Source organism: Rhodnius prolixus, unplaced genomic scaffold (genome assembly GCF_049639745.1).
Source record: "Rhodnius prolixus isolate KJV_2025 unplaced genomic scaffold, Rpr scaffold_2, whole genome shotgun sequence".
In the NCBI taxonomy this organism is placed as follows: domain Eukaryota; kingdom Metazoa; phylum Arthropoda; class Insecta; order Hemiptera; family Reduviidae; genus Rhodnius; species Rhodnius prolixus.
In genome coordinates this window covers 52,411,275-52,438,854 of record NW_027411592.1, presented here as the reverse complement: position 1 = coordinate 52,438,854, position 27,580 = coordinate 52,411,275, and the positions used below count along the sequence as shown (strand labels likewise).

Genomic DNA, 27,580 nt, shown 5'->3' with positions numbered 1-27,580 from the left:
ACCAAGCGCCATTGACTTTCCATTTATACTTAATCAATACGGAATGCCATATTGTTAATAATCACGCCTAGAGAGTAAATGGTTCAGCCAAAATTCGAATCACTTTACAACAGTTATTCTTTGCCTCTCAATGTATGAAAATATACTAACAGAATTATGAATTACAGATACTACTTTGCTAGCTGAATGGAACATTTCACCACTTCCTTGGTTATTAATAAAATGAAGCTGAAATCTCAAACTTATTTCCTCATTTTTTATTAACTTTGCATCCCTAACTATAAATGCAGGCTACCCAGATTGTACTATCCACCCTTGGCTTGGATATTAAAACACAGCAGCAGAAATGTCTGTCTTTACGGTCAAACTAGGCTAGAATTCCTCATTTTTCTATTGATTTTGCATTCTTATGTACAAATGCAGGCTACCCATATTGTACTATCCACCCTTGGCTTGGATATTAAAACACAGCAGCAGAAATGTCTGTCTTTACGGTCAAACTAGGCTAGAATTCCTCATTTTTCTATTGATTTTGCATTCTTATGTACAAATGCAGGCTACCCAGATTGTACTATCCACCCTTGGCTTGGATATTAAAACACAGCAGCAGAAATGTCTGTCTTTACGGTCAAACTAGGCTAGAATTCCTCATTTTTCTATTGATTTTGCATTCTTATGTACAAATGCAGGCTACCCAGATTGTACTATCCACCCTTGGCTTGGATATTAAAACACAGCAGCAGAAATGTCTGTCTTTACGGTCAAACTAGGCTAGAATTCCTCATTTTTCTATTGATTTTGCATTCTTATGTACAAATGCAGGCTACCCAGATTGTACTATCCACCCTTGGCTTGGATATTAAAACACAGCAGCAGAAATGTCTGTCTTTACGGTCAAACTAGGCTAGAATTCCTTATTTTTCATTAATTTCGCCAAGTTAACTTCGAATTCGGGCTTCGATGACTGTAGGAGTCAATGGCCAATGGAGTAAAACTGCAGAATTAAAACAAAAAGAAAAAGGAACTGTTAAATAATTTAAAACTGGAATTTTCCTATTGCATTTTTTCAAGGAAATCTTACAGAGATTTTTTTTTGTGAAAAATCTGTCCTTTGTAGTCCCTGGAACATTAATTAAATGTTAACATTTGTTTTTATCTGAAATATTTTTTTTTTTTTGCAAATGTTGTTTATCACAAACTGATTTAGAGATCTACAACTTTTCATTAAATCAAGACAATTTCTGACAACCATCAATTTAGTTTTCTAAGGAACTAAATTATCGTTTATAACTTGAGGAATGTGCAATGTCATGAACGACCACGTTCTATGAATTAATTGATTTCTGAAGATTCAATTCAACTGCAAGAAAAGAATTCAGAGCAACCAGTTAGTTGTTCTTATTTTGGATAGGGGCGTGGTGAAGAAGACGGACTTGCATCATCACTTCCCTGCAAAATACTGATCTGCTTATCCAAGTAGACAGGAATCATGATTTTATCCCGGTGATGATTCACTAAGATTTTGTTCCCTGCCGTCACTATAATAATGCTTCCAAGTTTAAGCCCTTGAATACTTCAATAAATAGACTCTCCTTGGCGTTTAGTTGACTCCTGCCGATTTGAACATAAACGTTAAGATGTAAGAAATAAGTGGAAATTTGAACAAGAACATCCACGTCTAATGTTTCTTTAATGGCCATTTTGAAAAAACAGTTTGCCTTTATATTTCTGTCAAAAAATTGAACAAATGTACTTTGATGAGTTTTCTGTTTATAGAGGCATCCCTTACCAAAAGTTCTGCAATGAATAACTATCGGAGAGTCACCAAACAGTTTAACCATCCAAACACTCTAACCAAATTAAAAATAACGCTACCGTACTGGCTGTAACTCTTCTACAATTGAATGATGTGCTCAGATGAATACGTTTTTCTTTTACAACATTTCCAGAATAACAAATGGCTATCAAAAAATATAATAACAGTTCGAAAGACAGACATCTGTAGGTAAAGGTAACTAAATCGTTTCTTTGATTACAATCACAAAAAGTCTTTTTTCATTTTTTTCATTCTAAACCGCGCAGTTCATTAATTAAAAGGCGTTACTCCAATCTTTATGATTAATCGCCACAATATAGAAAGTTAATACATTTTGTTTTATTAAAGTAACTCTTAAATGTACATATATTTATTTTCTTTCTTGGCCAACTTAAGAGTAAGATATCTTAAAGTCATCAGATAAGTAACACTTTTATAATAAAGCAATCATGAAGTATATACAATAAACTGTTGTCTTGCTGTTAATTTATAAACTCTCTACGTACACCGCGTCGCAGTCTCAATCAGTTCATGACTATAAAACATGTAAGTCTTCAGATAATATAAGTGTCTTCAACTTAAATTTTATGGGCTAATACGAGGATAACCTCAATTAGACGAAACAACGTTAGCCATAAAAATATGCAAATATTCAGTGGAATTACAATTTTTAATGCATAATATTATGTAGCTTTGGATCAACTTTTATTAAGTTAGATTTCTATGAAGCGCTGTAGCCACACCAGCTGTAATGGTAAAAGATCTACAATTTTATTTAAGAATATAACATCACAATAAAAGGTTGCGTGCAGAACTTATTATTCTTTTCTTCGTTACAAAATTCTGACTCCTTAATAACATGATTTATCACTATTATTTTACTACTAGTTCTCTCAGGCACTAACCACATATTGTTTCAGGGCTGTATGCCGAAAATAAGAAAATATAGGAATTACTGAGGTGTACAGTTTCTCAGAATCTCCGTTAACAATATTAAAGAAAGAAGAGGTATAGAGGGTTTCACAGATAATAAATATGGTAAAGATAATTACTAAAATATTGTAAATTGAAGAAACTACCAGAGTATTGTAAATGTAAACAATATCATTGGTAAATTGTATACTAATGGGCGAACTCTGATCTCTACATACTCACGGTACTTACGGAGCAACTGCACCTTGAGGAACATGGTCAGTAAAAAAAGACTGATCCCCACAATTGGAATTGAGGTAATTCTCAGTCTTATACCTCTCCACGTGGAAGTTGGAAGGGAACCGTCCTCACAATACTTGCTGAGTACGATGGAGAGGTGTGGGTGTATAGCTACAGTGGAGGATTCAAGTTTGTAAAAATTATATATATTTTTTTTGCAAATTCGTAATTATTCTTTTAAATAATGGGTATTAAATTTAAAAATCACATACCTTATCAATTCTGTCCGTAATAGTTGTTATCTTCATTTTATTTTTTAGATTAAAAGCACGGAATATTTCATAGACCTGAAAAAAAGAAATCCATTAGATTTTTCTTTATAATTAAGAATTAATAACAAAACATTTCAACCTTCTTAACTAAGTAGACAAGAGAAAAGTTAGGTGAGGAGGTTTAAACTGTCAAGAAAGTACATCTGACTGCTATCTAGCGAACTACTCGTGAACTAAACTGAAACTAACTGCTACTGGAACTTGCTCAGGTTTACTTTTCAGTCTGTGTTTTTTACGTTTATTTTAATTCCTTCCATTTAAAATAGGTAATACCAAATTACGATGTATTTATATATCCTTAAATAAAAATAATTTGCTAAATACTTAACTAACTAGTTAATAATAAATAATGCATTACTTATCATAGCACAATTGAATTAAAACAATTATGAATCTAATAAACCAAAACTACTTTTAAACCAGTACAGTTTTAGTATTTCTGTTATAAGAAACAAAATTTGTTTGGTTTTTGCAACTATTGATTTAAGAGATGGTTAAAATTCATGCTTGGTCTAAGAGTACCTCAAAATATTTCACTGGATTCCCTCTATCCAATGCTGTCATTTTATCGATAATACTGATTAAAGTACATATCAGTATAGTATTATTTACAATGAACATTCTATGTTGATTATACTAAAGCTCCTAAAGAAGGGAAACTTTTGACTTAAATCGTCAAATCGATCATTCGCCCTTAGTTAAAATAGTGAAATGTTTAGAAGTGAAATATTATTAATGAACAAATTTTATTATTGAAATAGTTCCAAGAAGTCAACCTTGTGGACATAAACAATCTGGAATTTCTTCTAGTACATAGTTATACAATTACCCATTACATAATTACATTTTAAATACTTTGATTTATTGGAGTAATTGGACATTAAAACTGATGGATTTGAAGGCTGACAAAATGAGAATAAAGAAGACAAGCAAATGCAAAAGATTATTGCAGTAATACTTGTAAAAGATTTTTATAGCACTAAATAGTACTTTTGTAATCTTTTTAAAGAGTAAGCACCGGTTATCTTTTCAAATAGCCATTTACATACCCAGATGTTACTGACACATTTCTTAAACCATACAAGTTTTTAAACTAGTCGATGGTTGGCTTCTATATTATTTGGGTTTACTTACTTATTTCTTTTTGGACTAGGATCGTATTTCCTGTTTTCAACGAAACCTCTTATTAGTAATATCCGTGGAAAAAGTTTGAAAAGGCTTGAATTCGAACTAAAAAAAAAAAGTTAAAGAAGTAGATTCGTTGTTTCGATCAACTGAATCTGTCAACCTAGAATTGTGTCAAAACATAATTAAAATGAAACTTTAAAGGGATGTCTGTCGCTTATATTCTGTCAGAACTTCCCTAAGAATATCTTCATAGAAAATGGATTGCTTGATTGTTTTTACCATTTTATATCTTGTGATGCAGGAGTTGTGGAAACAGTAAAAAAAAGTGGTTATTTACGAATAATTTGTTATTTCAAATATGTACTAAACATTTATTTTTTTATGAATTGATTAGATTATTATTAGTACAAAATTAACATTGTTTTTATTTCGTTAAAACATAATAGTGTGTTATTTCACAATATCGCACGAAAATAAAGAAAAGGCGCATTAGGACAAAGCAAAGTCTGCTCACAATACGATAATAATGAAAGAAAGAATTCTTAATAAAGAAGAACTGGTGGTGGTAGAAGAAGCACATGCCACGCAAGGAACGATGAACGCTGTAAGAGACAAAAAGGTAGGATCAATTGTCAGGGAAACAGGAGTTGCCAAGAGTTCTCCAAGGTTTGCCCCTAGTCAGTGCTGCGCTCTTTAACTATTAGTATAACTAATTTTTGTATAGATATATATCTTTTATGTGTAATATTATAGGTCAAGCTAGCTTATTTATTATTTGATTGTTTTATTACTCTAGTATTCTTAATTGTTTCATCACGTCTGTAAAACTACGCTCAATAAATAGAAAAAATAGGATAAGTTGACCAAACTATCGTGCGCCAGTAACTTCAGTGCCAAGTCATTGACTATGGTGATAAATTTTCAAAACGTGCCTCTAGTACCATTTAGCACTGATCTATTTTTGAGTGAATGTGCCTGAAACTGATGTCTTTTTTGTTTCTAATACGCAGTATGGTAATGGTAGTAATTTGGATAGTTTGAAATTTTCAAACTGAATTGTGAAAAAATATAAATACTGTTCCGAGGTTTCCAGAGCCACTCTAAAAAATGGTTTTAGCGTAGCATCTTTTATTTTTTCTTTTAAAAAACCCTACAATTATTTCATTTTTTTGGCCTTATTTATCAAGTGGCTATCAAACTAAATCATTTCATTATCTTTCTTAACAATACGAATATGAGTAACAATTATGAATCCCTAGCAATGTAATACCTTCTAGCAGAGAACAAAGAGTGTGAAGGTTGTTCTAATCTAGGAAGGAAGTACTCCTGATTGCAACATTTTTAATTTGAATAGGTAAATCTTAATGTATCGGGTCTTGTTAGTTGCTGGATGAACATGTAATTGAATCAGTTATTGCAGAAACAACACATGTGACATTTCGGTCATTTTGGGTTTTTTTACATTATTCCATAATTTGAGCCTTAACGCACATTTTAGTGCAGAAATAACACATCTGCAGTAGTTTAAACAGTCTTAACGGCCGTGTAAATATTTCATTTAGTCCAGAAAGAACTCATGTGCTGCACAAGTGTTGTTTCTGCAGTCACCTGAAAAATCGTGGTTTTGTAACTCGTTTCTGCAATAACCGATTCAATTGAAGATGAAGTCTTTTTCCTCAGGCAACCAACTACGGAGGAAAAAACTAATGATCTGTGCTTTGGGATTGTTTGCCATGAACGTTCGTTCTTCCATCCGACATTTGTAAAGATTTTACTTCAAGTACTTAATTTGTTTGTTACTTATTTGCAGGGAAATCAGCTCCCTTCATTTCTTAGTATTTCTGCGTGAGTTTTCCTCCCACTTAATGCTCTAATTTGCAACTGCATTAGCAATAACTGCACCCTAATTATCAGTGGACTTTTCCGCCTTATTATTTCTGAGAACGACCTTCGTGATTCCACTATCTCTTAAGATTTTTATTTGCCATAGTTCTTTTCTTTCTCTTAATCTGGAATTTAGTATGAAAACTGCCGGTTAGAATTTTGTTTAATAATAGCAACAAGAAAAGTTATGGACTGCTATTACAGAATATTTTTTTAATGTAAATTACTCAAGCTTTTTTGCTTCCTAGACAGTTCTAGGCCAGCGCCTTCTAGCTTTTTCCCCCTCATTTATCGAAAAACAAGTTTAAAAAGTTAAAAATTAATATTCTCAATTTAACAAAGAATTTTTCATCCTTATAAGTTTTTAGAATTTTAAAGTGAAATATATACTTTCACAGAGACTCCTATGGCTAATTATTTTAGTTGCTTAAGATATGTAAGTCTTAAGATAAAGGTGGTAAGGTGAGACTGCAGTCAGCCTGTGTATGTTTAGTTGTCCAAAAAACAGCAAACCTCAGTACGTGTTCTGAATGTTGAACGATGAATAGGTTAAGGAAAAATAAATAAATAAATAATTACATAAAACGTCTTGTAAGATCCGTTGTAAAATGTAGATAAGAACTTAGCCAGCATCCAAATAAGAGAAATCTCTCGGTCCATCTTTGGTTCACCTTGGCAAGGTTGTTAGAAATTTGCCTATGGTGGTTTTTTTTTTGCTGTTTATATTTTAAGTATTACATTACATCAATTTGGACAAAGTTTTATTCGTAAAACTACCCACGGCAATTGCTGTTCCAAATTTTCAGCAAGCCGTAATAACTTCTTTCAAAAAAGTTACTTACATTCCTTACAGTTTTTCTGATTTTCCAAAAGAGGAAGTCTTGCAATCTTCTGCTTGAAAGTAAAAAAATGTACAAATTTGAAAACTCTACCTCAAATATGAAACACCGTAGAAATTTCAAACATAATATTTTTTTGGAGGATACATCTTTAAATTCTGACCACAACTTAGCGATCACATTCGTTATACGGAAGTACCACTCTATTGATTGGTTTTATTTTTCCGCTTTTACAGATTTACAACAATTCTTCGTTCAATGTTCTTACAAGGACGTTTGTAAAAGATGATTCCATCATGCAAATGCCTCATTATTACAATAAACAACAGAATGAAAATTAAAATCCAGTCAATGACGCTTATTTAAACTCAAAACATTTGACGACTAATTCTTCCATCTTTTAAAGATTCCTTTGTAATCATTGATTCAACCTTCTTTTCTTTTTATACAAATTCAACAGAAATTAACCTTGCATATAAAATAAGAGTAATTATTAGACATTGAAGTTTTTATTTATTTATTAATTCGATATAGGTACAAGTATTTGTTAACCATTGAAGCGAACAGTCATGATCCAAGGGTTTTATTTTATTTTTTTTAATCAAAAAGGAGACTTATAATTTCCATATCCATAATTTTTGCAAAATTTGTGAAGATTTTTTCTTGTTTTAATAATCAAAATGTCCTTCACTTTTCATCAGAACAATGATTTTCTTATTATCTTATTTATTTTTAGTCATTTGCTTGAAAAAAAAGAAGCTCAATCAAGGACACAATCAAGCGTAACATTCCTTTTAGAAGCAATTAACTGTGATATATTTTATTCGCCCAAGACATTAATTTTCCTTCTATTTTTTTGTTTTAAGAAAAACCATTTTCTTTTATGAAACACTAAAATTCTCTTAGCATATTTATATTATTTAATTTTTTTGGATATAAAATAAAAAATTTAATCAAATTAGTAATGCAATACAAGTTTCAAATAAAATAGAAATTCAATTACAGAATGTTCCGGTCATTGTGACGTCAATTTGTGTCTAAAAGTGTCCTTTCTTTGTCTTGAATATCCTTTCCTTCAAACGCCCTCTAATAATTACAATGATTTTGTAGAAAATTACAAAATGATCAAATTACTAAGTACTAATTTACTGAATATTTTTACCAAAATAATAGATTTCCTTTAAATTTGATTGCTACTTTCTCGTATTGGGTAAAGAAAATATTCTAATCAAATTTTTTATTTCAAGTTTTTCACCAGAATTATCAAATGCTTCCGCCAAATTCTACTTTTTGAATTATTTTGTTCCCAAGTGGCAAAAGTTCATTTTCAAAAAACAATTTTTTTTTGTTGACTTCAGAAGACCTCAGAGCGTTATTTTAAGTGAAAACCCAAAATGAAAAATTTGACATGAATTTAATATTTTCCTCACTACAGTAGGAGAAAGTAGATATTGAATTAATTTACAAATTATATTCAATTAAATTTAAAAAATTGAAGTTTTTATTTTTCATACTTATATGTAACGTACATGTCTAGACAAAGGTAAGTAGTTAATAATACTTGGACGCACTTGGTACCGTTCCGTAATGTTGCCGATCATTAAGCCTTTAAAAGAGAGCGTAAAATTTCAACTACTTGAATTTTTATAATGACTAAATCAAAGGGGGAGGGAATGCAAAGAAATAAAAAAAGCAGTTTTATTTTTTTAATAATTCCAAGTAGGAAGTTAAGAAGAACAACAAAGGAAAAAAGTTGCAACACCTCACAGACATATAGTAATTAAGGGAAACACAGAAGATAATGTACTATGAAGAAAATGGTAAATTAATCTACCTTCTTCTTGGTCTAGAAAGATGGCAGACCTGTGTGTAGTAGATCGGTCTGAGCACAGTGTTAAACAATTTTTGTAGTTGTTGTTGATTATTATTTCACTTATACTGTCCAATTACAGGTTGCCATTGTAACAAAACTACCAGTTTGAATATAGTTGGGCATATTCCGTAGAAATTGTTTATTCAAACAAAGCAAGGAAGAAATTATAAAGAAATTGAAAACTAAAAACGTCTTTGGGAGATAGTCTAATTACATATTTCTGTCGTTGCAACAGGTAAGTCTCGAAACTAATTTTCGTTCTTACTGTCTATAAACTCTCTCAGTTTTTTCTTTTTTTAGGTTTCAAAATAAGCTGACTGAAATTACGAAGGAAAATGTTTTGCTGAAATAATAATATATTTTTCAATTCGATAGAAATTTAATCAGTTATTTATTGGTCTCCAGTATTATTTCGTTAGTACTTACATCTTCAGATCTAATTGTTATTACTTTCTTTTATTAAACAGGCAAGTGCAAGTACTGCACCTCCTTTAACAAAATTTCAACCTGAAATACGCGTTTCTAGGTTCCTTGAATTTTTATTAATTGATTGCATTTATTGCACTCACACTGATAGATAGAGAGATTAAACTATGGAGACCTCAAGGCCTACGCCACTGCGACCCCTTTGGATCTATTGCGGCTCCCCTCACTCTAAAGCTCACCCTCCAGAACCTGTCCTTTTAATCAGACTCTTGATGCTGGAAAGCGGCTCTTGGGTAAAGCTCACAGGCCTTGGTTTTTCCTCCCCGAGAAGTAACATCCATAGCCATACTCACGCAGATAGATCTACAACGTTTTCTTGAAACACTTTTCTGGAAAAACGATTAAGGGTATTAAAGAGGGGAGAGTAAGCATCCCTCTAAAATGTTATTTTAGTATGATGTAAGGTTTTATAAAATGAATAATATTAGGAACAATTAAATATGTTTCGAAAATACGGAGTTAGAACCTTTAAACATTCATATTAGTAATTAAACAAAGTCGTGTGTGTGTTCAAAACCAGATTTATTTGTTTCCATGGAATTAGTTAAAATTATGTACAAATATTGTTTTTTATCCTGAGTCAAAAAAAAAGTTGTAGCACAATGTGACCCAGATATTCAAAATATCTACTGTTTCCAAAACTGTTCGAATCCTGGCGTCAGTGGATTGATCTACATAAACAGCTGTCTGGCGGCTATATATCTTAATAACCTACCGGAGGGTATCCAATAGGAAGGTTTTACTACTGCTGGAATTATTAAATAATTATACTCAATTTTTTTTTTATATGGGCTGGAAGAATTCATGGAGATTAAGAGCGTGAGAATAAATGATTCGCTTCACTGGACTTTGCCAGCAGCAGATACGTAGAAGCAGTGGTAGATCTAAGAACAAATCCTCCAAGAAAGTTCTTTGGTGGCTCCTAAAAGTCTATGTTTTGAAACTAGAACGCGATCATCACGAAATGTTTCAAATGTGAGTTAAAACCCCAGCTACCACCTGGAGTTTGTTAAACCAAGTGCAACTGGTTTACTGGAACGGAAGATCGTCACATTACTTTCATAAATAGATGGATAATCCAGAATGTTTGAGCGTAACGTTGTGCTAGGCTATTCCACTTACTTCCACCCTTTCACCTCCCATTTTTAAGTTTGTAAAATACATGAGAGATAATAAAATACATCACTACTGTGATATACTCCTATATCAATATGTTAAATGAAACATGTTGTTATTGGTACTGTTGTTAGAATAGTGTAATTTTAATTTTGCTAACAATTTGAATGTAGGCCCCTCTTGATTTTGAGGCCCTAGGCTGAAGCCAAGCTAGCCTATAGGAAAATCCGGCTCTGCCTGTGCATTATAAGTTTATTAATGATTACTTTATCTGTGACAGCTTTTCCGACTGTTATCAACTCGCAATATCTTCTCAACTTATGAATCTGTACCCAAAAGAACTATAGCTTATAACTGAGAAAAGTACAGTGTATAAGAGAACAGAATTTCTTAATAATACGATATTTGCAGAGAAAAATGAAATAGCGGTCGTAATTTCAGAGAGTATCATGACCCAAAAAAATTTCAACTCTCAATATCTTCTCAACTTATGAATCTGAAGAAAAAGCCTATAGCGCATTCTTAGGCAGAGGGAAAAAACGTCATCTTTGCATCTTGATTTCTGACTTCCCTTATTTTTTTTATTTTAATTTATTTTTAAAGAAGAAGATGCTAAATGTAACCTGTCTGGAACAATGTACAGTAATGTTAGTATAATGATGGGCACAGTGCATAAAACAATACCATGTATAAAAATAAAAATTAAAAACAAAAAAAAAGGAAAAAGCATAAAATGATGTAAAGATAAACACAGCATGTCTTGTTACGCACCAAGTGATTTGGAAATGGGGACATCCAGCCTCTTCGGTTCCTGAGGGGGCCACCCTGTGCGACACCTTCTTAACAAGGTGTGGTCTGTAGAAATCTGTGAAACTATCTGCATTTGTAACACTTCATTCTACAATACGCAGAAACAGGGGCTACGTAATGTGAGTAGATTCCATTTACCTTCTGGTTTTTTTTCAAAATATCCTGTAGACGGCTGACACTCTGATGACGAAAAGGTAACAGAAAAATCCTGCATTTAAGGAATTCATTACTTTATATATATAAGAATTCAATAAGTAATTAAAAATTGACTGAAAATAATCAATTTGAACGAGACTGAAATAAATGTTTGAACCAGATTTCCTATTAATTATAAAGAAATACTTAATTTCTTTTTTGAACAGCTGTTTACAGGAAAAATAAAAACGTATTATGATAAAGTTATAATCACAAATGATGAGATTGTTTCAGCATAATAAGACAACTTTTGTATACTCATTTCCGCCGGCAGACAAAGGAATCTTCTGGAAGAGGTTTGGTTATTGTCTACCATAGTTCCAATTAAATAGTTTAAACGGTCTTATTTTTGAGAAAAAGTGGAAACTGCACAAAACTTAAAGTAAAGTTGCACTTGCAGTTATTGGCTTTCAAATGTAACTTTCAAGTCGAGTACGATGGATAAGAATTTCGTTTAAAATCTTCGTACTTACAAGAAGCGAGAGAGGAGATGTAGAAGAAATGGATTAAATAGGAAAACGTGGCGAATACTTCACGGTAGAAGTTTTACTTATCATTGCTCTTTATCATAACCACTGTTGCAATGTAAATAAAGCGTGTAAGTGGCCATTGAAACCGAACCAGTTACTCATATAGTCGTACACACAGAGCCGGAAGAAAGTTCCTCCAGGTAGTTAAGTAGGACACCTGGTCTGGTAGAACTTGCACATTAAACAATACAAAAATACCCATATCTTGAGCAAATCATCTAACTTTATTTTTTCACCTTATTATAAATTCATTTTTGTTATTTTCTCTCTCTCTCTCTCTCTCTGCCAACTAAACCATTCACTGTCACGATCTTTGGCTACTTCTACCACTTCTTGGTTTTTATCAGTTGCAATAATCAACTATTCAAATCGATGGAGAATTAGTATACAAAATACCTTTATTTTATATATATGTAAACTAAATCGTGCGGATTTTCTTCTTGATTTTATTTATTGATTTTATAAATAGATTCTTTTACAATCTATTTTTATTTTAAAGATTTTATTTTGTTTTAATGCTTACAACTTTCTATTTAATCAGGTTTGTTTTTGTACTTCCGTTTATCTTTCTGCCAGAGGCTGGCTGTGCTTCGAAAAAGGCTCCAGGCGCCAACGACCTTAAAACGGATGTATGTATCTGTGAAAGTTCAAAATTGGAAAATCCACACTATTGCAGATTAGTGCAACAAAAATCTTGTTGAAGACAAACTCGGAGAATATCTCATTTTTACAGTCATGAGATAAAACGACTAGTTTCAAGTTGGCAAAGAAGAACTGAAGCTAATAATGGTGATTATTTTGATTAAATTGAAGAGTAAATTAATTGAGTTATACAATTTTAAATTGTCCATTCTGAAATTTGCAAAACTAAAACTTTTAATTTAGATCAAATTTCTATACTAAAGAAATTTCTAGACAAATTAAGGGCATATCTGTGTCCCTTCCAGATTTCCATTAAAAGCAAAATCATTTCTTGAAGATACAACCACAATCTCATTTCTATCTTTTGATTTACATTTTAATGGTATCTCTCTTAAATAAATTAGTGATTTAGGTCAATTATTTCTTGACAACTCACTGAATTTCCAATTTTTGCTATTGCATTCTTTCTTTCAAAAAGTCAGTATTACCAGTTTAAAAATTCTGAACAAAATTAGAAAAAAACATCGTTCCAGTTGTGGTTAGCTTGGTAATGGACATCAGTTTTATGTTAAACTTGTCTGACAAGTAAAACACGACGACAAGTTTACAGACAAAAAACAAACAAATAAATAAATAAATAAAAACATTGGTAACCCTGAAAGTTGTAACATAATGCTTGACAGCTGTAAATTAGAACAACTCATGGAACGATTATGGAGCATCTGTAAACTAGTTTTATTTTATTTATTTTTTTTACAAAGAAAAGAAATTGATATTTTTAAGAAAACAGCTCAGATACTTTTAAAAATAAAGTACAACGAATTATACTGAACGCTCCATGGTTTACTAAGGAACACACAAATGCACAGAACTCGTGAATTCAAGGCCATTTACACTCTCATGACCAAACTAACAGACAACTTCATCCTTATCCTTCAAACACACTGCCATCAACAACTCATTACAGCCTCAAAATGGAAGCTAAGGCTGTGTTAAGTCCTAAAAAAGAACTGAATTGGAAGGGATGTAGATAACTTAGTAAAAGGAACTGGTAAATAAGTGCGTGTGGTGCTGCTATTAAGTAGTCATACGAAATTATTTCTTCAAGTTAGGAGTATATTAATCAAGAAATTATTCCTTCAAGTTTGGAGTATATTATCAAGAAATTATTCCTTCAAGTTTGGAGTATATTATCAAGAAATTATTCCTTCAAGTTTGGAGTATATTATCAAGAAATTATTCCTTCAAGTTTGGAGTATATTATCAAGAAATTATTCCTTCAAGTTTGGAGTATATTATCAAGAAATTATTCCTTCAAGTTTGGAGTATATTATCAAGAAATTATTCCTTCAAGTTTGGAGTATATTATCAAGAAATTATTCCTTCAAGTTTGGAGTATATTATCAAGAAATTATTCCTTCAAGTTTGGAGTATAATATCAAGAAATTATTCCTTCAAGTTTGGAGTATATTATCAAGAAATTATTCCTTCAAGCTTGGAGTTTATTGCCACTGAAATTATTCCTTCAAGCTTGCATCATTAACCAATATAATGTGCTTGTTTAACAAAGTCCAACTAGTTCCAGCTTGTCGATTGTAGGTTTACTATAGTAAAAGGAATACAAAAAGCTTAGATATTAGAAAACATTGAAAATATATAAAACTGTAATTGAATGCAATAGGAAAGCTAAAACACACTATAGAGCCTACTTCACTGTGGATGATGGACACATAAAAAGACATCGTTTTTCATAACTTGGTTATCTCTTAACAAAAGAAATAATACAAAGTGCAGAAAAGAATTGAAGAACGAAGACTATGTACAATATTATGATGGTCGCTCACATTGACTAGCGTACCGCCCCATCTTCTCTATCTGTCTGTCTGTCTATTGTAAAGTGGAACCAAAAGAGAGAAAGCAGAGAGCTTAAGTGAAGCACACGGTATTATTACTACAAACTGAGCGAGCAGGTTAATAATAATAATAATAATGGCCATTATTCGTGTGCAGTCTGGTTACACTTTGCGTTCTTCTTCGGTTGACAACTCAGATTATCTGACACCTCAAATTCCCTCACTGCGACAAAGTTCTCATTCATATAATTTTATTACACTTTCACTGAAGAAATTGGGAAAATTAATAAAATATATCAAAAGTGTGATAATTTTAATTATTGCATAAAAGTGTTGAGCGTTTGTTGTTTTTCTGGAATAAATTCAATAATCTTCTAATTATTTTTGTTTAACCACATGAACAGTCAAATGAAAAACATTCCCCCTTATGTATTGTTCATTGCTTTTGGTGTCTGATTCATTAATCTAGAAGAAAGCGAAGAATAATGCCTATTTTTTTTATGACTATGCCGAGCTTTCGACCCTAGGGACTAAGTCATCTAAGTTCATAAGCAGACAGGACAGAAGACACACCAACTTTAGAAAAATAATGTAAAAATATTATATTGTCATTAAGCTCTGAAGATGACCTAATCCCTAGGTCTTTGTGGTGATTATTATTCAGTCACATAACCTTTTTTCAACAAATAGTTTTTATTTAAAGACTCTTGCGAAGGAGCAAAATCACTGGGTACATTGAAATCATGTTCAATGATGAAGGATGCCCCTTTACAACAAATTGCAACTAAAGTTAAGTCCACATGCATTTCTTTCGCCAGGTTAAAAAAAATTTATAAAGAAAATTAAAAATTCTCTATATGTATAACAATGCCACCTGAGTGTGCATAACACATGAAAACAGAAGAAAACATACTTCTTCATCTATCATCAACTATCCGCTTCACGCTGTAAGGACATAATTAGACATGCTTGGTTCACATTGAAATTATAACCCAAAAGGGAGGTGTGTTTTTGGGAAATGTAAATCAAATGCATTTTTCTGGCTCACTGACAAAAAGAAAAATGTAAATTTGGCGATATATATAAAACAGTATGATCATTGTAAAGATTTAGTTGTGTTTCCTTCTAACCGACATATTTTAATATCTAACTGTAAGTTTTTTGTCAATAAAACGTTTTCTTTGCATTATTTTCATAATTTTGTTAAAAATGTTAAGTTGTCCTCTTTTTTTTTCACAGATGGTGATTTTTCTTTACAGATGAAAGAAATTAATTAAATTCCAGTTTTTCCACATATTTTAGGCGAAAATTATACAAATGGTCTCTTTTTTTTGCCTAAAAATTATATTTCTACGATTGAACTATTGGAAAAAATTTGTTTGGATGTTCTAGATTGGTTTCAGAAGTTTTCCATAAGTATGAAAGCTGTTATTGCACTTAGCATGAAAAGCTATGAAATTAAAGTTATTATTTTACGATGGAGAAAAATATTTAACATATCATGGCCTTAATAATTGCTCTTTGCACTCGTAAAGTATTGTATTTTTGCAAAACAAGGTTCAATTCAATGGAACGCCGAAACATTAGTTTTATAAAGTAATCGCCTATTTTTTCAGGCGGGGCTTAACGTCCAACTACCAATTAGGTGTCGTGGACGGAGGCGACTAGCAAACGACTTTACTGTGAATTTCTTTTATTAACCATTAAATAAAATCCAAGGCCTAAAGACCGGGAATCGAACCCAGTACCACAATGCATATTAGCTTCGCAGGTCTAACATTAGTTTTATATTTGATTATATATTTGACAACAAGAAAAGAGTGCTCAAAATTCAGTTTACATTGAAAATGGAGGTTCTATACAACATTTTGCATGGTATTACCGAATAGTAATACTGAATGGGCCGATAGCTGATAATTGGTTCTTCGTTTTGATACTTTTGTTCAAGAAATTATCGAAGGCAGTGGGAGTTCGCTACTGGCAATGTGGTCCACAATAACTCTTAGACTGAAACTGTGTTTTATGAGATTGATATATCCGGAAGAAAAACGTACCAACGTTCGATTGCTTTACGATATGCAGGTCGCCCTCCCTTTAGATATGGGCTCAGTGTGAATCAGTCTTCTTCGCTCTTTGCTTGCAATTTTCCTAGAATTCCACTCGAGTGCAACACAATACTTTGCGGATTCACGTAGCAGTATTATTAGATTAAATAAAATAACAGTTTTTCTTATATAATATTAAAATGAATATATCAAAATACATTAACTACATATATACGTATTATCTCTGCCAGTAGTAGCTTGATCCAACTATTTTCCTTCTCCAGTTAGCCTACTCTGATAAATATTAAACGAATTAAGTCATCACCGGTTCAAATCATTTGTAACGGTACCTTTTTGCGGGCATTATTTTTTTTCTTGTTGGCAGTTTATATTAATTTATTAACTGTGAAAGGAATACGATTTACTTTCTCTAACATGAAGGTAGCTAAAAGCAATTACAGCTATTCTGTCAAATTCTTTAAAGTCTGTCATCACAACTACTGTAATTTGAAGATCTATTTTTTAAAAAATATTTTTTTTTTTTTTAGGAATGTGCGTTTAGAAGAAAATTTAGGACTATCAAAATTTATGTTCTGTTAAACTTTGGTTTTAGAAGTTTCTTGTTTTTTTTTTGCATCCACTACTAATTGCTTCGTTAAATATTTAGCCATTCTATAGATTTAAATCAATCGCTTCCCCCAAAAAAACTAATAACTATACTCCATTTCTCCATGGAAAAAAACATTCCAAAAAAAGTCATAACTCGTTCAACGAACGTTGAAACAAACAAAAAAATGGAAAACAATGAATGCAACGAATATAAAACTGACAATCTTAATGTCAACCAAAAGATTTCGTAGAATGTCCTACAGAGTATAACATCTATTTTACTAATCCAAGACAGATGGAAGTTGAGCTCTGAAAAAACAGAAATATTGATTCAACCTCTGGTGATCTTGCTTTTAAGAGATCTAATTGAAAATCTTCAAGACCCTAATATTCTAAAATTTAACTAATTTTGTATAAAATCTCTTAAGTAGTAAAACTTTGTTTACCTTTTTTTTTTGAGTATCTTAATGTATATTAAATAAATTCAGTTGCGAGACGTGTTTTAAAAGCTCGACCTACTGACCCAATCTTGACCCACACGGTCAACATTGCCTGTAATTAAATGATATTAATGAAAATTCAAAGTTATTACAAACTTAAATTTAAATAAATATTTTATTTTACTCTTTTTTTATCGCTTAGAAATCTGAAAGTTGATGGTACAAGTAAAAATATTTTCAAATATTTAATAATATGTTTTCATTCGTGATTGTATTTTAAGAAAATATAACTTTTTTTTTTTTGAAAATATTAACACTTTTCTAAGATATTAATTATTATAGAAAAGAAAGTGTAATTTCATTGGTAAAAGGCAACATAAATGTTGGTTATAAATCTTTGAGCAGGATAGTTTGAGAAATAATATTAAGTGTTTAGAGTTGAAAGTGGAAAAACTTATCAAATCTTTACAATCAACTACAAAACTATTCGTATTCTTACGTTACTTTCTCTTTTCTAAAGATGTGAAATGGGTTTGCAGGTTTCAGGTGAACAACTACTGGGAGACGGTGAGGAGATAGAACTACAGTGACTAGGTGAGATGGATAGTTTGTGGATGGGTAGGAAAACATCAGCTGTCTGAGGATAAGGATACTTCCTTGCCACAAAACCCGCTTCGGCTTTAAGGATAAGACTTGAAATTGTTGTAATGACTTGAGCAGTGTCTGTAAGACAATTAGGACTTGAGGATAAGACAATTTCCAAATTAGACCTGGGTGCTATTCTCGATCGAACACTTGCTTTGCCTTAAATAGATTTTTTTTTTTTTGCGTTTATTTTTGCTACAATCAGCGCGTTAGCGCTATAAGTAACAGTGATAACAGGGTAACAACAAATAACAGAAGAATACGAGTGGAGAAGTTACCCAGTGGTAACACTCCAAAACAGGCTATTAGTCGCTCTCTTCACTTGAGAGGAGATCACGAGGCCACTGTCTCTTAAGGCGTCTTGTCGGGTTTTCAGGAAGAGTTCTAGAAGAAAGATTTTTTTAGCTAGAAGATTTATATGAGATTGCAGGCTTAAGTGGAGTTTTCTGTATCGTGTTTTCAGCGACTTGTGTGACAAAAGGAATGTTAAGGTCAATGTGTATAGTCAAGTTGGAGACATAAAAAGGAGCGTTTACAATAGTTCGGAGTATTTTAGATTGTAGAGATTGAATCCTTTGGAGATTAGAGCGTTTGGTTGAACCCCACAGCTCTATTCCATACGCCCAGATGGGTTTTAAAATAGCTGTATAAATTAGTCTTTTGTTGACCAGAGAGAGTTTTGATCTGTTGTCTAAGAGTCTTTTAAGTAGTCGATAGCGTCTGTTCAGTTCTGTTCTTTTAAGTCTAATGTGGGGGTTCCAAGAAAGTCTTCGGTCTAAGTAAAGCCCAAGGTAGCGGGCAACGTTTACTACTGGTAGAGGTGTTAGGTTATAGATGACTGGAGGAAGAGTAATGCGACGAAGAGTAAAGGTGATATTTTGAGACTTGGTTTCATTAAGTTTAATAGCCCATCTCTTGAACCACTGTTCTAAGGAGGAACAGTCCCTTTAATAGAGAAAAATATAAAATTGTGTAGACTTTCTCACCAGATGTTCAAACCAGTAAAGGAAAGATATGTCAGTAATGACACCAGATGTTTTTTTTGAATAGAAAACAAAATAGAAAATTATCAATAGTTTCTTTTCTTTTTCAGAATTAGGTTGATGTTTAGATTCTTGTTTGATGGATTTAAAAATACTGCAAATTATCAGTTAAATTTGTTTGGATTTGAATTATTAATGGAATGGTCGTGATTCACAAAACTTTTGAGTGTATCTATCTTTCGAAAAGCTATACTTTTCCAAAACTTGATCAATGTAAATTACTCAATTGGCCCAAAAGCGATAGTCGCTTTCATTAAATAAGGTTACTTACTATTTTTGGAAATAATAGCAACCATTTACATCTTATTATCATTTTATATTTATTAATAAGTTTTTAGTTACCTTACGAGTCTAACAGAATAGCCAGCCCGTAAAGGCAAGTGGCTCACAAACTGTTGGTCACAAGAAAAGAAAACGGATTCATTTATAAAAAAAAGCAGTTTTAGTTCTAGGACTAACTCTCCTAAAAAATATTTTTTAGTTTCACTTGGTTTTTTTAAAACCTTATCACATTGATTCTTAAACTCAAATGTTAATAAAATGTGAGTTTAGAAAAGGTTGAAAATAAAATGATAAAACGAACTTCAAAAGTTCCAAACATTGGTTTAAAAATAAGGTGTTAAATGTTAAGTAAAGAGTATACGTTTTGAGAATGAATTATAAGTAAGTATTATTATTATTGTGTATTAATTATATGCATAAAGCAATTATTATATTATTTGAAATAAAAACGTAGGAGCCGATTTTGAAGAAGGAACAAAAAGGGGAAAGGAAATTGCTATACATTAAAGAGGTTTTCCAGTCAGCTGTTAGTTAAAACTTATTCGTCTCCGAGGAGCTAACTAAAAGAAATATCAAATCTAAAGTTGCGGCGATTTTTAAAGTTAGAGTTAGAACTAAGCACAGACAGTAAAAAAAAAAAAACCTCAGAGCGATTGCAAATAAAAAAATTTTGATTTAGAGAGCCTCATGTTGTCTCATCTCTGTGAACTGAAGATTAAGATTGCCTTAGCGGGTCGTGAACTATGCCCCACGGTACCGCAGCCAAAAGAGGCTTATTGTGCCAGCCCCCTTTATGGATCTAGTAGACGAAACCTCCCCTACTAAAAAGGTTTAAGGATCTTTCCCTACAGGTTCTTTTTGCGCTACTATCTCCTTAGGTCTGAAAGAGCCAAAGATTTCATAGCACAGCAAGTGAGAGGCCGTTTTCTTCTCTTCCTGACACAATCTGCACACAACGGTTCTGAGCTGATAAGCCCCACCTTGTACAGATGCTTTCCTGAACCTACCATGCCCTTGTGAATAGGCCTGTGATTAGAGTAATCTGATTTCTGCCCCAAGCACAGAGTCACTTTGGCTCTTTGTTTACACAGCCAAGGCAAGCAATAGTCTTGATGTGTTTAAACTGAAAATGTGGACTAGTGATTGGATGCCATAAGCAAATCGAAATAACCAAAAAATGCACTAAAGATTTAATACACTGTATTTTTATGCAAAATAAGGGTATACACTGAACCTTCAATAAATAATTATAGCACACTATTGTCACACCATAGCCTCTGTTCTACAGATTCACCTACAAGACCACCTTGCCCACGCAGAATCTCTTCTCATTAACTACTACACAAATCTCTCTCTCTCGCCACTCTAACCTTCTCCTCCACTCGTCGATATCCAATGATCGATTCAACCTCACTCAGTAAGTGAGAGAAAACAAAATGATAAATTATTATTTTAGAACAGTGCGTGGAGAAAGTAGAGCAAAGTGTTTGTTATATAGAGCTCTGAACCTCCCCTCCTCAGATAGCACATTAATTCTGAATGTAAACAAATAGTTCGCAAAAATAAACTAATTATCGAAAAAAAAAAGAGAAAAGTTGACTAATATATTACTGTAAAGAATGTATCCATTACCTTAAATATGGACACAAACCTACGATTTATTTTAATAGTGGGGTACTGGAGCACTTTGGCGTCCATTCACACACACACTCGCGCATAAAATATACTTGCTACACACGCCTGTGGAGAAAGTGCAGTTTCCGTTTCGAATCCTAGAGTACGTTGTGGTCCAGATGTGTGTGAGTGGCTAGCGACCTCGATACTTATAAAATTAAAACCTCCATGAGCGCAAGATTTCACATTCCCCACTGTAGGAGTAGTATCCACCACCGGATGGTGGAGCTTTGGACGGCAGGGAGGTGGCTGGGGTTTATTAAAGAGAGTTACAGAAAAGAGAACGCCAATGACAGAGGTGACAGCAGCTGGCTGGAGCTGGTGGGAGATTGGGGTTAACTCTGGTCAGAGGTTATGTATGCCATTATCATTTATACTTTCCTTCTTAGTTTGAGTAGATAGATAGATAGATGTGTTCGGCCATGCAGCGTGTTCACGACTTGTATATATGATGGCCATCATGGTTGCCAATTTCATATTCAATTGAAAGGATAGAAATTTTGTTTTTTAAATATAGTCATTTTGATGGAAACCATATATGTTGTATAATAATGAGAAAAGAAAACGTCGATCTACAGTGAGAGAAATCGACAAAAAAAATCACGCGACTTCTATCTAAGAACCTACTGGAACAACATTACATCCAACAGAAGTTTTATGATCCTTAAAAAGGGAAAGACTGCGTTTTTTCCTGACCAGAGAGTAGGGCCTAAAAATTTTGTTCAATAAGACTACTTCTTCTACTAGTTGCGTAAATAAAATATTAACTAATTTATAAATGGTTTTTGGTAAATGAAGTTCAAGAAAGGTGAATATGTAAATAAAGATACAATGAACTTTTAAATGTAGATTCGGTAAGAAGACGCCGACCTGTTGCTACCGATAGCAGATTGGAGTAGAGCGGTAATTCCAGCGGTCTGCTGAAGATCAAGAGCATTCAGCCGTCCTTGTACAAGGTCTTCTGTCCGCCCCTCCACCACCACCACCACCACCACCACCAAAGTTGTTTGATCTCCACAAACTCTCTCGGAGTTCCTAACATCAACAACCGACGACCGTTGTGATCATTTCCATCCCCACCTCTATCACAATGAACACTCATCTGAAAAAAAAAAAACTGGATCATCTGTCACTTCTTAGATCTATTGCCACTTAAGAGTATCGAAAATACGGGCAATAGATTTAACCCTATTACTACTACTACTAAACTACGATATACGGCTAACCAAACTACTTAGTACTGATGTTTTTAGCCTTGAAAAAAGAAACGAATGGACAGTATTTTATTTTTCACGCTTTTCAACTGAAATATCTAAACGTTTTCTTTACTTAAATAAAATCATGTGTTTACGCTTTTTTGATTTGAATTGATATTTTTGTTCGTACAGAAAAAAATGAACAATGTTTTGTTTCTGCTATAATTTGTACCTAAATCAAACAAATTCGCTTTTTTTTTACTTTCCATTTACCACTCTTCGTAAGTAAGAGTTTTGGAATCGTGCAGATTTTCTATTGTTTAGTTTTCAGCGCCAATATTAGCTTTGAGGTCCCTAGAGAACGAAGTAGTTGTTTGCATTTTTGTATCCATAGTAACTTAAAAGCTAAAGCTAAAATTCTGATTTGTTATTTCACTTGGGTGCCACCAGGGGCAAAAACGAGGTTTTGGTAAAAAATCGTTAAAAAGCCCCACTTTAGTTACTTGATTTTCATCTTTTTCCCATTCCCTTGAACACAGCTTCTATTCTCTCTTTCTTTTTAACTCAGAGCACTATTTGCATATACCAAAATCAAATTTTCTCACAAAGGAAATTAAAGAAAAAATTGCTCTTTATTCAGGAGAGCTGCAAATTTAGATTCTAAATTAAAAGAAAATGTTTCCTTTTGGAGGGAATAACACCGATATACCAACTCCTTATTTACTTAAATATGCTTTATGTAAAAAATTATTCATATACTAGTTTAGACGTTGGCAGGAAGTGTCTATATAATGGAAATAAAATAACTAATAACAACAGGATGAAAAATAAATGCCAGTTTCAGTCATGATGACTTGATATTGAAACTATGAATCAGTCACCAAAAATAATGAACAGTAATAACTAAAACCATTAATAGCTACAATAAACTAATTGTTTATATTGCACGCCTGGAAACTGGTATTACACAAATTGAAAATAAGATGATTCAAAATAATGCTAAGATAAATAAATTAAAGAATTCCAGTCTCTCTAGAATATGATTAGCTATTTGTATACATCAGAAGAAGTGCAAAATGCGTAAAACTGTCACTTTCCGCATTCACCTTTCCGGCATCGCTATTTCTTTCTACATCGGGCTTCAATCCCCCCGCTGTATAAGTGATGAGAACAGATAGTTCCACTAAAAAGAGACATCAGAGCGAAGCGCCTAACTACAAAAAATTTCTTAATACAATTTTCCAAAGAAAATGAGGTTTACAAATTTTGAACAAAAGTATTATTATTTAATTTAAGACGTGTCCAGTATCTGAGAAGTCATTCGCTCCTGGAGCTTCTTTTTCAGTACACTGCCAGCCAATCGACAGTGTTCTCCAGTTACAGACAACACTGTTTATCAACTGGAAGAGAAAATCTAAGAGCCAACAGCTGGATTCAAACCTGGGACCTCGGCATGAGGTCAAATCAATTTCTCTAATGGCTGAACTGTACCCTTCCCTCGTCTAAGCATCATTACTGCTATTCCTTCTGGCGTGTTTAAATCGAATACAAAATTTGAATAATCAGCGATTTTTCATTTTAGAATTATACTTATGTACATGAATAAATCACACAAACGCCAATTTGTAAAAAAAAAAAAAAATCATTATTTCGTAACCCAAGACCTTTAAAACAGATATGAATGCAAAAGAAACGGGATGACCGTAATTTCACGAATGAGGGGTGAGAGAAAGTAAATTTGTAGTGATATTTTTAAAAAGAACTATGATAGAAACTTGTTCAAAATCTTTTTTGCTGAATACTTTAAGCTGAAAAAAAAAAAACTACGTTAAGCTATATTTTGATGTGAACATGAAAGGAAATATAAAACATAACAACAAAAAATGAAATATCTTTTGTTTAAGGTTCACGAAATCTCATATCTAAATCCTTTGTTATCTTTTAATTGCATCTTCGTGACCTAGACAATACAAGAAATAGTTAGGAATCTTGCACGGGCAGAATGAAAGAGCGGAAAAGTGATATGTGATTCTTAGGCTGCAGGCGCTGGTCTTCGATGTAGCACACACGTTAACTATAACATACACGAACCCGAATATCCGTTCAATTGCAAACAATAAATTATTAACTAAAAATAAATGAAAACTAAACTTAACTTTCTCCTAATTAGTGAGTTGAGTATACAGACGATTGTTTCATTGTTTCTTTCAACAAAACACTAATCGCGTGGTTACAATCTCAGTATTTAACTTTGTTTCGTTGTTATTATTAATTGGTTGTTTGTTCTAAATTTTTGTTTAGGTACCTAAAATAATCAGATGAAATTATGTTTTTTAGATCTATGCAAAGTTACGATTGAATTTAAATGGATTTATATTAATTTGCAGATTACAAAGATGGATTTGAAATGTGGCTGTATGGTTGGCTGTTGATTGGATTTAGAATAGCAAAAGAGTAAATAAGAATTTAAGTTTGATATGAATAATAATTAGAACGAGTATGAAGAATCAGGAGACGCTCCCTTGAAAAAAAACACCATCCTCGGCTTTTTGGACAGGAGAAAGTAATACCTAGAAGGATGAGTGTCAAGGGAGGAACGATCTTCACCTTCGAGAGCAGCCTATGGGTGCTATAACTTGCTGCAAACCTAGCAGAACATCTGGACAGCATTTTCTTCGTTGAAAAGAGAAACTGGTGGTAGAAGGAGGATTCTAAATGAAGAAGTATCTGCCCTTTAAGAGAAGTTTTTCAAGAATTCAATAATAATAATTCTTGGTTCTCTGAAATAGTTATTTCTCGTTTAAATCCAAATTTTGCTGAAATAAGGAATCAGGAAATCGAAAAATTGATTAAAGATACGACTTTAAAAAAAAAACTGAATACATTTTAGACTTCATCTTTAATGTTTTTTGATCAGTTTATCATGTTTTATGCCTTAAATTATAATGAAAATATATTCATTAAATATATTCACAAAACTTACCAAGAAAACTATAACTGCACTTTTTTTTTTATATTGTCATGATTTATTCATTCTTCAACAGTCGGTTAATTTCAAAGCATTACAATGTACAATTCTTTCCCCACTCTGGGTGTACAGTTACATTTATTTAAGTGTAATTTTTACAGAACATAATTATACTTAAATATAGAATATGTACTCTTTCACACACAAGATTAAAAAAATAAATCATTGTGTGAGTGGTATATGTTTATGTTGGTGAGACCTGTTCGTACAGAGCATACAAGAACTAGGGAGGTATTTAAAATAGATGTAACAACTAGTTAATTAATCTAGAAGGCTGCCTGTTTTATAACTTTGAATGATGAACGATTATTTCATTCATTATCTGTCTAATAGCGTGGACTTTGGTGCATAATAAAAGAGAGAGAGTAAAGATATTATGAATAAACCATCTAGTTACTATAGTAACAATAATGTGGGTTCCTTTGGAGTCCTCAAGAATGCCTTAAAAAGAATTATGCTAGAATCTATATCATACAAACCCAAACTGTTGAACTCTTCGTATATAATGAGTTTCCAGACAATTGTGGTAAGCATTTTCAACAAAATCTCAAAAAAGTGAAACAACCATTCAGTTAAGCGATTATTGACTTTTCTTGTATGAGGGTGATTTGAAAAGTTCTCGGAATGTACTAGAAAGAAGTGTCTTACCTCGGTGGAACTGCTTTTATTTTTCAACATAGTCTCCCTGTAGACTAATGCATTTGGTCCAGCGATGTTCCAATGCCTTGATCCCTTCTCGAAAATGAGATTCCTCCAGGCCTGCAAAATACCTCTCCAATTCGGCTGTCAGTTCTTCCGTTGTAGGAAATCTCCGTCCACCGAGGAAAATTTTCAGCTTGGGGAAGACATGAAAGTCTGATGGTGCCAAATCAAGTGAATAAGGTGGATGTGGCAACAATTCGTACCTCAGTTCATGAAGTTTTGCCATGGCAATAACACTTGTGTGCGGGCGGGCGTTGTCCTGATGAAAGATGACTTTTTTCCTTGCCAAACCAGGTCTTTTTTCGCGTATCTTTTCCTGTAGTTGGTCTAGCAGGTTTGCAGGAGTGCAGGTTTGCTCGTAACTTGGAAACTCAGCAACACATTTATACTTTCATTGCAATATACAAGATCAGGAACGAAATTATATCCACCTGATACTTTACAGGCAAAATCTATCAACCCCTATTTCACAGAACCTTGTCTTTAATCGAATTTTCTAGAAGAAAAATGTTTGAAATTAAAGTGGAAGATCATAATTGCCATGCTTAATAGTTAATTGGTTCTACAGTGCAAGGTGGACTTCAGCCTTCCTGACAACTGCTCTACTCGTACAAGTATCTCTGTCATTCGGTCACTCCGACTTCAAACAGATCATCTTCTAAGCCCTTATTCCAGAATTTCCACAGCCCTATCTTTCCGGGGAATAACTCTCTTGTTATTCTCTTGACCATCCTCTTATCTGGTAGTCTTTCCACATGTCCAAGCCAGATTACTCTTTAATGATTTAAGGAAACATAGACGTATCAGGTCGTTCAATTCTTAGTTACGCCAAATACGTTGAGTACATACTGGTCACCAAATATACGCCTCGAAGATTCTCAAAAACTTTTGGTCTACTACTTTGAGAGACCTCGTCTCTGCACCGTAGAAATCTATGGGTCTGAACAGGGACTTGTACAACTACAACATTGCTAGGTCTTTGATAAAAGCGTCGAGTTTGTACAGCTTTCTGCCTAAAGATAAGATTCTAATAGGGCGGCCTCAAGGCCTACGCCACCGCGACCCCATGGATCTATTGTGGCTCCCCTTCTTCAGAGCTCGCCCTCCAGACCCGTCCGTTCAATCAGACTCTTAATTCTGGAGAGCGACTCTTTGGTAAAGCTTACAGGCCTTGGTTTTTCCTTCCCCGAGAAGTAACATCCTTAGTAAGCTTTCTGTCTTGTTAACAGCCATTATTCTAGCTCTTTATCACATCACTAA

The 27,580-nt window shown here is 32.8% G+C and overlaps 1 protein-coding gene and 2 long non-coding RNA genes across 9 annotated transcripts in view; 1 reads left to right on the top strand and 2 right to left on the bottom strand.

The window, feature by feature from the left end:
• LOC141449976 (uncharacterized) overlaps positions 1-27,580 on the bottom strand; it is a 100,015-nt gene that overhangs the window by 18,989 nt on the left and 53,446 nt on the right. The window contains exon 2 of the mRNA XM_074119956.1: positions 3,241-3,315. Within this exon, the coding sequence (XP_073976057.1) occupies positions 3,241-3,276 (36 nt within the window). The 5' untranslated portion in view covers positions 3,277-3,315. The remainder of the gene's footprint in view (positions 1-3,240; positions 3,316-27,580) is intronic.
• Positions 7,191-9,945, bottom strand: LOC141449975 (uncharacterized). Its single transcript, XR_012455807.1, has 3 exons — positions 9,804-9,945; positions 8,155-8,237; positions 7,191-7,894 (listed from the first exon to the last, which is right to left on the bottom strand). It is a non-coding gene; the product is annotated as an uncharacterized lncRNA (long non-coding RNA).
• Positions 9,044-15,845, top strand: LOC141449973 (uncharacterized). Of its 7 annotated transcripts, XR_012455801.1 has the most exons (4): positions 9,044-9,259; positions 9,325-9,438; positions 10,310-10,485; positions 12,703-15,845. It is a non-coding gene; the product is annotated as an uncharacterized lncRNA (long non-coding RNA). The 7 variants fall into 7 exon arrangements; XR_012455806.1 differs by lacking the exon at positions 9,325-9,438; XR_012455802.1 differs by lacking the exon at positions 10,310-10,485.